The 11,524-nt window shown below is 42.5% G+C and overlaps 1 protein-coding gene across 1 annotated transcript; it reads left to right on the top strand.

Moving 5' to 3' along the window:
* Positions 1-1,337: 1,337 nt before the first annotated feature.
* Positions 1,338-9,447, top strand: LOC113017436 (growth hormone secretagogue receptor type 1-like). Its single transcript, XM_026160588.1, has 6 exons — positions 1,338-1,470; positions 5,561-5,736; positions 7,079-7,586; positions 7,635-7,931; positions 8,678-8,817; positions 9,268-9,447. Exons 1-6 carry the CDS (start codon positions 1,338-1,340, stop codon positions 9,445-9,447), a joined length of 1,434 nt encoding a protein of 477 aa, XP_026016373.1.
* Positions 9,448-11,524: the final 2,077 nt, after the last annotated feature.

The following is an 11,524-nucleotide window of genomic DNA, read 5'->3' as shown; positions in this document are numbered from 1 at the left end:
ACATTACCCCTGTGCTGAGATCTCTGCATTGGCTACCTTGTCAGGTTCTCGTGCTCTCCGATCTCAGGACTCTGGCCTTCTAAAAGTTCATAGAGCCTGAACAAAGACAGTTGGAGAGCTTTTTCTTTTGGTGCCTGTTTCTGTGGAACAACCTCCCTCAAGATATTCAGCAGGCTGCTCTGTGGAGGTTTTTACAGCTAAGTTGAAGACACATTTGTTCATCCTACATGTCTTAATTCTGTGGCTTTTAGTTTTTACATTTTTATTGTTTTTAACTTGTCTTGTGTCTCTTACCTGTGTTGCTATGTATCACTTTTATTTTATTTATCCCTTTAGTTGTACAGCACTTTGTTTGAAAGCACTTTATAAATAAAGTTATTATTATTATTATTATTATCTCACAGGCCTCGATTAACGTGCTGAATGCGAATATTCATGACAGCACAATTAGAAAAAGAACACGAACTTCTCATAATGGACGAGTTGTACGAGAAAGCCTCTTCTGACTGAAACGGCCATCAGAGAAAAGGTTTACAAAGATACATCTGAACAAGAACAAGGTGTCCTGAAACAAGTTTGATTTCATTACGACATGAAACAGCCGGTGGCATCTTAGGAAACATCAGGTGGCGTAGTGTAAAAGAGGTATGTGGTGCGCAGGGTGCTGTACACAGTAAGACATGAGAGAGAGAGGTATAAGAAAGAGAGAGAGAGAGAGATGGTAGGTGTGTAAGTCACGGCCAAGGCAGACGTGTGTGCGCAGCAGCGATACATGACACGCCGAGGCTCAGTCAGTGAGTATTTTAGGTTATAACTGTGTTTTTGCATGTGGCTAATTTTTCAATCTGAAAATGCTAATACAAAAAATATGTATGTTTTTGTTGTTGTTGTTTTCATTGATATTATTTGTTCCACATGGTAACAAAAGTATTGCTTGGAGAAACGGACCATTACAGTCAGTGTTGAATATGCATGTCCCCATATTTGTATACTGGTTTTCTTGATGTTATAAAGTTGTGACTTTGGAGCTAGGGCCGATGTAAACACTGGTGTGTACTCTATAATGTTGTTGTTAACCTTTAATTTAACTGTACTCACTTACATCGCCAACACTTTGTCTTGTAAACCCGTCTAAATGTGTTTTTTCTTCGTTCCAACTGGACTGTTTCTCTCCCCTGAACATCGCTGTCAGCGTCGGCTGCTATCGAGCGCCATAGGAAATCCATCAGCGTGCGTCACCTCTGCACCCTGTAACCCGGGGGACATACTCCGCTGCTTTTCTTGCTGTCACTTTTCTTGTCGATGCCCACCCTTTCCCCCCTCGCACCCCACCCATCATGGATTTGATGGATGTAGACGGGGGCCGTGGCTGTGGAGAAAAAAACTGCGGCCTTACATCTGGCTTCCCGGAGGACTGCTCCAACCAAGAGTGCCACTGGGAGGAACCTATGTTTGGACTGATTGAATTAGGTGGGTAAACACAGTTGTAAAAGTAGTCTTAGAAATAAAATAATAAAAATAAAAACCTGCAGCTACAGCGCATCTTTCTCTTTAGAAAGAAAAAGAACAAATTGTTGATTGAAGGAAATTGTGGTATCTGAATATTTCAAAGTCATATTTTCTCTTACGTTCCATTGGTGTTAAAGTAGTTTGGGTGTATAATGCTGTTTTCTGGGTGATGCTGAGTACTGCTTGATTCACTCCAGGAACCTGATTTGCTCTGTACATGTGGTTTTAGGCTAAATAAAAGGATTGGTTTCATGGGTTGTGCAACTCACATCTAAGCAACTCATCAGCAGTGGATTGTGTTGTGAGATGTTCGTGCAAGCTTGCATGGTTACATGTCCCTGTTAGTTAAATTTGTCAATATCAGTAGTAAACTTTATCTGATGTAAACATGGCACAAGGCACTGAAATCTAATGCCAGAGGCTCGTTTGCTTATCTTAACATATAGCAGGGGTGTCAAACTCAAACACACAGTGGGCCAAAGGTCAAAACTGGAACAAAGTCGCGGGCTAACGTTAATATTTATTGAAATATATTTATTCCTCCAGATTTAAGAATGAATCTTTTCTTATGGACTCAAACACGTTTTGCTGAAAAACTGAATATGCAACAAGCAAAGCTTAATACTAAACAATATATATATTAGCTGTAATACCAGTAGGCCAGCTCTAATAGTAATTTGGTATGGCTTCATGGGCCAAATGTAATTAGGCTGCAGGCCAAATTTGGCCCGCGGGCCAGAGTTTGACACCTATGACATATAGGGTTTCCTTTTCTTTTCTTCTTTTTTTGTTTATTAGCTAGCACTCTCCATTTCCACTTTTTGTGTCCAGAGCGTATATAAAAGTGTATATAACAAGAAACACCACACATGGTTATTGAAGTTGTGTTTTGAAAGCTCAAGCTGATGTTTTAAATCCAGACTTTACAAGCAGGGGGCCTGACCTGAATGTCAGTCTGAGGGACACTGCAACCTTAGCCAGTGTTGCCAACTCCTCATTAAGGAAAATCGCTATTGGCTTAAAGCTAAACGATGTCATCGCCTAATTTGCACAATTGGTCATGCTAACGTCATTGTAACCTATGTTGTAGGAGAGAAAAATAACATCGTGGAAGAGACATAAAGTGAGTAAAAAATGCAGTTAGAGTTTATTTAGAACTACAAATTAAAGTTCTTTTAGCAATTATTGTTTTTTAATGTCACAATTCCAACCCTGCTCCTTTACCCGGGCTTGGACCGGCTGTGATCCGAAATAGGCGCTCTGGTGGAGTTACTCTGTGTGTGTTTGTGTGTTTATTAGTAGTTTTAAACCTTGTGATCCACAAAACAGCATAAGAGTAAAAGAAGAACTGACTGCGTTACAGTCAGTGCGGGAGCAGCGGCTTCGCTCATGTGCGATTCATTTGCAGTTTGGACGCATAGGGGTGAAAATCACCTGCTGGGGGAGGACTATCCTCCGCCCGTGAGCACTTTGGCACGGGCGAGGTGCCCACGGCAGCACCGCTGCTTGTTGTGAAAAGTCGCTAAGTTGGCAACACTGGCCTTATCATTGACTGGTTTTATTTTCTCCTTGTATGCAGTCAGTGATAAGGAAAGGGGGGCAACTCTTCTAAGAAATAAAAGGTCTGACTCTAATGAGGTCCTTATTAGAGCATTCTCCTTGTCGTTTTCTCATTATATCAAGCAGGCAGCGGTGGTAATATGAGGACATGATTCTAGCTACACTCTTTGTCTAGTATCTGGAAATGTTGATCCTTTTTATTATCTGTGCTGAAAAGGCATGTCCACCTTTATGTACAGTCTATGGTTGGTGCTAAGCTAAGCTAACCAGCTGCTGGCTATAGTTTCATTGAATTATTTGTAAAGAAATCTATACAATATGTAAAAAAAATACACACACACACACACACGCATATATATACATATATACAGGGCTGCACATAAGTGGTCCGCAGGTGCGCATGCGCTGTCAAAATAAAAGACGCGCACCACATAAGAAATTGCGATGCGCGTTTGCGTACATAAGATTTTCTGGAGGAGGACAGAGTTTGTTTAGAACTCTTAAAGATGTCGAAGAAGCTCCTTTAAGCAATTACTTTGGTTTTCCTCCACCTCCAAACAAATGTCAGGAGTCCGAACCACAAAAGAAGCGCGTATTCTCGGAAAAGTGGTTGCAGGAGGTGAGCTGGCTTCAAACAAATGATGAACGCACAGAGAGGTGGTGCCATGAAAATCCCACTCTAGCGGACAACTTCTTATCTGGTGCACGTTTTTTATTTTGACAGCGCATGCACACCTGCGGACCACGTATGTGCAGCCCTGTATATACAGTGGGGCAAAAAAGTATTTAGTCAGCCACCGATTGTGCAAGTTCCCCCACTTAAAATGATGACAGAGGTCAGTAATTTGCACCAGAGGTACACTTCAACTGTGAGAGACAGAATGTGAAAAAAAAATCCATGAATCCACATGGTAGGATTTGTAAAGAATTTATTCGTAAATCAGGGTGGAAAATAAGTATTTGGTCAATAACAAAATACAACTCAATACTTTGTAACATAACCTTTGTTGGCAATAACAGAGGTCAAACGTTTACTATAGGTCTTTACCAGGTTTGCACACACAGTAGCTGGTATTTTGGCCCATTCCTCCATGCAGATCTTCTCGAGAGCAGTGATGTTTTGGGGCTGTCGCCGAGCAACACGGACTTTCAACTCCCGCCACAGATTTTCTATGGGGTTGAGGTCTGGAGACTGGCTAGGCCACTCCAGGACTTTCAAATGCTTCTTACGGAGCCACTCCTTTGTTGCCCGGGCGGTGTGTTTTGGATCATTGTCATGTTGGAAGACCCAGCCTCGTTTCATCTTCAAAGTTCTCACTGATGGAAGGAGGTTTTGGCTCAAAATCTCTCGATACATGGCCCCATTCATTCTGTCCTTAACACGGATCAGTCGTCCTGTCCCCTTGGCAGAAAAACAGCCCCATAGCATGATGTTTCCACCCCCATGCTTCACAGTAGGTATGGTGTTCTTGGGATGCAACTCAGTATTCTTCTTCCTCCAAACACGACGAGTTGAGTTTATACCAAAAAGTTCTACTTTGGTTTCATCTGACCACATGACATTCTCCCAATCCTCTGCTGTATCATCCATGTGCTCTCTGGCAAACTTCAGACGGGCCTGGACATGCACTGGCTTCAGCAGTGGAACACGTCTGGCACTGCGGGATTTGATTCCCTGCCGTTGTAGTGTGTTACTGATGGTGACCTTTGTTACTTTGGTCCCAGCTCTCTGCAGGTCATTCACCAGGTCCCCCCGTGTGGTTCTGGGATCTTTGCTCACCGTTCTCATGATCATTTTGACCCCACGGGATGAGATCTTGCGTGGAGCCCCAGATCGAGGGAGATTATCAGTGGTCTTGTGTGTCTTCCATTTTCTGATGATTGCTCCCACAGTTGATTTTTTCACACCAAGCTGCTTGCCTATTGTAGATTCACTCTTCCCAGTCTGGTGCAGGTCTACAATACTTTTCCTGGTGTCCTTCGAAAGCTCTTTGGTCTTGGCCATGGCGGAGTTTGGAGTCTGACTGTTTGAGGCTGTAGACAGGTGTCTTTTATACAGATGATGAGTTCAAACAGGTGCCATTCATACAGGTAACGAGTGGGGGACAGAAAAGCTTCTTACAGAAGACGTTACAGGTCTGTGAGAGCCAGAGATTTTCCTTGTTTGAGGTGACCAAATACTTATTTTCCACCCTAATTTACGAATAAATTCTTTACAAATCCTACCATGTGAATTCATGGATTTTTTTTTCACATTCTGTCTCTCACAGTTGAAGTGTACCTCTGGTGCAAATTACTGACCTCTGTCATCATTTTAAGTGGGGGAACTTGCACAATCGGTGGCTGACTAAATACTTTTTTGCCCCGCTGTATGTACATATATGTGTGTGTGTGTGTGTGTGTGTGTGTGTGTGTTATGTATATGAGGAAGATAGATGGAAACAGATCAAATTGAGATCTGATAAAAACAGATAATTATTTCTTCTTGCAGTGTGCGTGACTGTGATTTACATCCCCCTGATGTTATTTGGCCTCCTGGGAAATATACTAACAATTCTGGTGGTTTGGCTGCGTCCACACATGAGAACCTCCACCTACCTCTACCTGAGCAGCATGGCTGTTAGTGATCTGCTGATACTCCTGCTGCTGCCTCTGGATTTATATAAGGTATCTACTGACACAGTGCATATTTTGTAATGCATGCTTGCTTTACTTTGGCCTGAACACCAGACCTACAGCCACGTTGTGGCACTAAGCAATCAGATCATGATGTTAGTTAGGTTTAGTCGAGTCACAGAAAATCACTCCATTGGGTGAACAAAGCAGGCACAATAGATTCGCTTCCTGTTTGTGTTTTCTAGTAATTGTTTAAAGATGTTATTGTTGCCTTCCCCTCAGGGGGACCCCTGCCTCTAAATTAAATCTTGTTACATTGAAAGCTTGTGTCACACTTAGAGAAATCTTAAATCACTCTTCTATCGCAGGCTTGGCACAATCACTTTAAGTATGTGGATAAATAACAAGTCATATTTTTGTTAGTTGCATGGGTTTTTATCATATTCCTTGTGCAGCGTAACTTAATTAACACAAGCAAAGACAGATCTGGCCTTTGATTCTGTAAGACGCCAAGAGCTTGAAGAACAAACGTTACAACTAACCCATATGTTGCCACAATAATAAAGAGCCCTAATAAGTTTTTAATTTTTCTTTCATATATATTGTCAGAATGGCAGACGCTCAGTAAAACATGGTTTACATAACGAGGTCTGTGTACATACAAACTCAAAGACAGGCTTCAGACTGAGCTGAGCACTGAATTTCCAACAGTTTCTTTGTACTTATATAGCCCCAAATCACAGCAACAGGTGCCTCAAGGTGCTTTATATTGTAATGTAAAGATCCTACAGTGGAGAAAATGGAGACAACCCTAAAAATCAGACAACCCTCTATGAGCACACAATTTTGGTGCTAGTAGGAAGGAAAAACTCCCTTATAACAGGAAAGAAACCTCCTGCAGGAGCTGGCTCAGGGAGGAGAGGCCATCTACTGTGACTGGTTGGGGTGAGGGGAGGAAGGCAGCACTCTGTATAATTTCATAAAGAGAAGACATCTTTAAAATAGTCATCTGAAGCATACAGTCAATCAACAGATGGGCTGACAGGATGTGGCATTAAAGGAGCTAAAAGCTCAGTTCAGTGAGGATGATCTGGTCACAGTGGGGCAGTTGTGTGTGGAGTTTGCATGCTCTCGTGTGCCTGTGGGGGTTCGCTCTGGTTAGGTGGGCACTGACTAAAAAACGATACCTTTTGTCTTGATAAGTAGAAAATTATGATTTTCTTATAATAAAGTAGTTTTCAGAATGTTCATTTAAACTAAGCAGCTGAGTTAATATTAAATACTTGTTCTTATCTGAGTCTGTTGACATGCTATGCACTGCTCACATATTCTTTACAGGTTAAAAAAGGTATAAAATGCAATCAGAGGAAAATAATTGTTCTGTCTCTCCAAGCTCTGGAGGCCCCGGCCCTGGCCCCTGGGAGACCTTGCCTGTAAGCTGACTATGTTCCTCTCAGAGTGCTGCACCTTCTGCACCATCCTCCACATCACCTTCCTCTCCCTGGAGAGATACCTGGCAGTCTGCTGGCCGATCACAGCCAAGACAGTAGTGACACGGCGCAGAACCCGGGCCATCATAGGCTGCCTCTGGCTGAGTGCGGCTGTGAGTGCCGCACCAGTGCTGGTCATGGTTGGAGTGGAGGACGTTGGACGAGAAGACCTCGGGCTCATCCAATGGAAAGAAGACGGGGGGTGGACAGGCAGGGAAGGAGATCAGGGAGGGTTTATGATGGGTGGAGGAGAAAAAGAAAGCAGACACATGGATGGAGGCCCAGAGGGAATAAAGTGGGGTGAAAAAGAGACAAAGAGTTGGGAGGAACGAGCTGGTGAACTGAAATGGATCGGAGAAAAAGTGGAGACAGAAACAGCAGAAGTAGATAACAGGCCACCGGAAGACAAAGGTGAAATGAAACTTGAAAAACATACAGTTGAACATGGAAGGGAGGGAGACGGAAAGATGGGATTAGAGGGAGAGCAGCAAAACAAAAAGGAAGACGAGGGAGGAGGAATGGACGGAAGCTCCAATGAAGGCCGTGGGGGAGAGACTGACAAGAGAGAGTGCCGCTGTACACATTTTGCCATCTCCTCTGGCCTGTTGTCAGCCATGATGATTCTCTCCAATTTGTATTTCTTGGTACCTCTCTGCATTCTGGGAGTGGTATATAGTCTGATTGGGCGCACACTGTGGCTCCGCCCAAAAAGCAGCCGTAGAGACCAGAGTCACAGGAACACTGTCAAAATGCTGGGTGAGGAAGCACACACACACACTATGCCTAAACCTAACCATAACCTAATAGTAACCCTGACACTAAAACCATATTTTGAGCCTCAAAAATACCTTCAAACTTGTGGGGACGTGGATTTTATCCCCATAAAGGCTGTTGGTTCCCACAAGCATAGTAAACTTCCAATTTTTGGTCCCCACAAAGATATGTAAGCACACACACACACACACAATTTCAAATTCTTTTAAATTCTCACCAGTATGGCGGCCAGGTGAAAGACATGTTTTTTGTTTTGGGGGGGATATTCAAGCAGTTTTGTTTTTTGTTTTATTTACGTTGGTAGAGTTGTTGATGGGTTAGTTCGTTCTTGGAAGCCTGTCCGTCATGGAGCCGTATAGAAACAGCTTGATACAGAATGGAACCAAAGGGTCACAAACATCCAAAGATGAGCTTTCAAAAAGCCTGGAGAACTACTCCTGAAGACTGCTTCAAGAAATTAGACGAAAGCTGCCTGAGAGAGTTCATAAAGGCAGTCATACCTAATACTGACTCAGACGCTCATTCGACCTGTATTTCCATGTATGTTTGTACATGGTTACATTAATGGCTGTGCCTATTTTCCATTTTTTAAAACAACATATAAAAAAACTGAGGGGTGGGCAAAGACGTTTGCATACTGTAGTCCATGTAGTACGTGCCGTGATTGGTCAGGACTCGATCTGGAACGTTGGCGGTTCTGACTTAATGTTCTCATCTTTTTTCTTCAGGAGTGATCGTCTTGGCGTTCGTCTTGTGTTGGCTGCCGTTCCATGTTGGTCGAACCATATTTTCTCTTTCTCTGGGCACTGGGACTGAGAGACAGGAAACTTACCTGGACACTAACTCCCAGTCAGACACTATCACGCATGTCAGCATGGACAGAAAAGATGTCACCATACCCACTGTTACTAACCCACCTAGCCACTTAGACCTGGACATAAACACTGAAACACTGTCCTTGCACTCTCATATCATGTCACACACAAAAGGGCGACATGAAAAGACCGACATACATAATGAACACACTCAAAATAAAAATGTTTCGGCTCATGTTATTAATACACAACCAGACAACAGAAACACACATAACCAACTGCAAAGAAGCACAAACACAATCACACACAGCCTGCAAAGTAAGCTATCAATTACCGTAAAGTCCCAACATGACAAACCTGAAACAGCGCCTCCCATCCCCACAACTGCCTATTCTGCAGCATCTACAGAGCTGCACTATGACCACACCTACAATGACACAGTCTTCAGCGACACATACGCACCCCCTGATACACACTTGTACTTTTTATATTATCTGTCTCAGTATTTTAATCTTGTGTCCTCCGTGCTCTTCTACCTCAGTGCCGCCGTCAATCCTTTATTGTACAACCTGATGTCTGCCAGATACAGACACGCTGTACGCAGCCTCATACGCACACAGTCTCACGCACAAGCTCGTCGCATGCACACGCTCACCGTGCACCACTCCACAACCACTTTGTGATGGCAAAAAAACAAATGGATGCACCCACTGCAAGCAAAAAAGAGGAAACAATCAAACAAACCTCAATTTCTTTTCATTACAATGTGGTACTGTACCACAAATTGAGAATGTTGACATTTATTAATAAAAAATATTTTAGGCATAAATTAAAAAAGGCATATTAATGCTTATGCTTAGACCAATTCTAGCACAAGTAGTTTTAATTCTTTATGTAATTTATGTATAAGAAAACCTCCACATGAACTTCATATACTGGGCAAAAATATTGTGAATGGCATTTCATCAGTACATGGAATAGTTCATGCAATAATGCACAGGCTAAAACACATAGTCCAGTTTTAGCCTGTGCATTATTACATAGCCGGTTTGTTTCACCCAAAAAAATCTATGCACAATGAAAATACACTAAGTCTTTTATTTTGTCTAAAAATGAGTGATGCTAATTCAGTTAGACTTTTGGGCTAGATTTTTATATCCAGAGTCCGCTCGCATAGACTTCAGCCAAAGTCCAAATAAGCTGTGTCCAAATTCAGAGGCCGCATTTGTAGACCGATGACATCACAGCCAGGCGACGAAAGCTGCCCAAATTCAAAGACTCCGACAAATGCGTCCGACAAATGCGTCCTTCATTTCCCCAGATTTGAAGGATGGGTCAGTTGTATCCTTCGATGCCCAACCTGTCCCAGAATTCATAGTGCAGCCAATTCCAGTTTCCATCAACGGAGGCAGCTACTTAGTTTTAATATTCCTCTTTCTGGGTCACAAAATAAACTTTTAACATATTTTCAGGGAGAATGTAGCTGTGTAAACCTCAAATATCTGCTCGATTTATCAAGACATTGCATATTTGCAAAAGCGCTCCGACGTTTTCGGAGACGTCTGTTACCCACCAGCTCGATAGCTAGCCGGGGTTCAAGGCTCACTAGAGCAGGCGGAAACTCCCGGCACATCGTTTTCAGACCCCGTGGTTTTACACTACTCAGGTTAAACATGATACATAAGTCACTTAGACAACTTAAAAATGTTATTATTTGGCTTTTTTCAGTGTTTTATTTGTTCCTGAGTAAATCTGTTTGGCTGAGATTAAAGTTATAGTTTTTACACAGCTGAATAAATGTCAAGCAGACAGCTGATTATCAGAAGTGTGAGATGCTGGAGAATTTACTCCAGTGTCCTGTTATATTTTAGGGAGCAAGGAGCAGACGGCTGATTTTATTAAACTCCACTGAGACAGCGGTGACACAAATCTGAAGGCTAGACCGTCCCATTTCACAGCCTCGCACTTCCAGCCTTCTGGGTCTTCGAAGGACCCGGCCTATGTTGACCGTGAAGGCCGGGTCCTTCGAAGGATGCAGGTCTTGAATTTGGACACAGCAATACTTTCACTCAGGAGCCATCATGGAATACTTCCAGGAACCTTGTCAAAAATCTTTTGGATTGGTTTTCCTAAAAATTCCATTTTCCTATCTTTACAATACAGTTAGGGCTGCCACAAACGATTATTTTGATAGTCGACTAATCAGATCATCATCCATTGGACGTAAAACGTACAGCTTATTGCACCAGCAGCATCTGCTCTTATATAACTATCATTAGCTTACAGCTTTAAGTGTTTGTGCTAACTAAAAATAAAGACAAGATGAGAGTTTATTGAATTTTAATGAAATTTGCAGATTGTTTCGGTGAAGTTTAATAAACTCCTTGCTATCTAAAATATAACAGGACACCGGAGTAAATTCTGGAGCATCTCACACTTCTGATAATCAGCTGTCTGCTTGACGTTTATTCAGCTGTGTAAAAACTATAACTTTAATCTCAGACAAACCGATTTACTCAGGAACAAATAAAACACTGAAAAAAGCCAAACAATAACATTGTTAAGTTATCTAAGTGACTTATGTATCATGTTTAACCTGAGTAGCAAAAGACGGCAGTGGGTTTGAAAACGATTTGCCGGGAGTCCGGTGTCCTCACGGCTCTAGTGACCTAGCCCCCGGCTCGCTATCGAGCTGGTGGGTAACAGACGTCTCCGAAAACGTCGGAGCGCTTTTGAAAATATGTGGTGTCTTGATAAACT

This window comes from Astatotilapia calliptera, unplaced genomic scaffold, assembly GCF_900246225.1.
Source record: "Astatotilapia calliptera unplaced genomic scaffold, fAstCal1.2 U_scaffold_122, whole genome shotgun sequence".
NCBI classification, from domain to species: Eukaryota; Metazoa; Chordata; class Actinopteri; order Cichliformes; family Cichlidae; genus Astatotilapia; species Astatotilapia calliptera.
Note: the sequence above shows the minus strand (reverse complement) of the source record. Positions and strands in the feature narration are given on the sequence as shown.

Excerpts from the sequence above, each read along its gene's own strand:
- LOC113017436 (XM_026160588.1), top strand. The coding sequence starts at position 1,338 with ATGGATTTGATGGATGTAGACGGGGGCCGTGGCTGTGGAGAAAAAAAC. Across the intron at positions 5,737-7,078 it reads TGCCTCTGGATTTATATAAG|CTCTGGAGGCCCCGGCCCTG; the intron begins GTATCTACTGAC and ends TGTCTCTCCAAG. Across the intron at positions 8,818-9,267 it reads AGTCAGACACTATCACGCAT|TATTTTAATCTTGTGTCCTC; the intron begins GTCAGCATGGAC and ends TATCTGTCTCAG.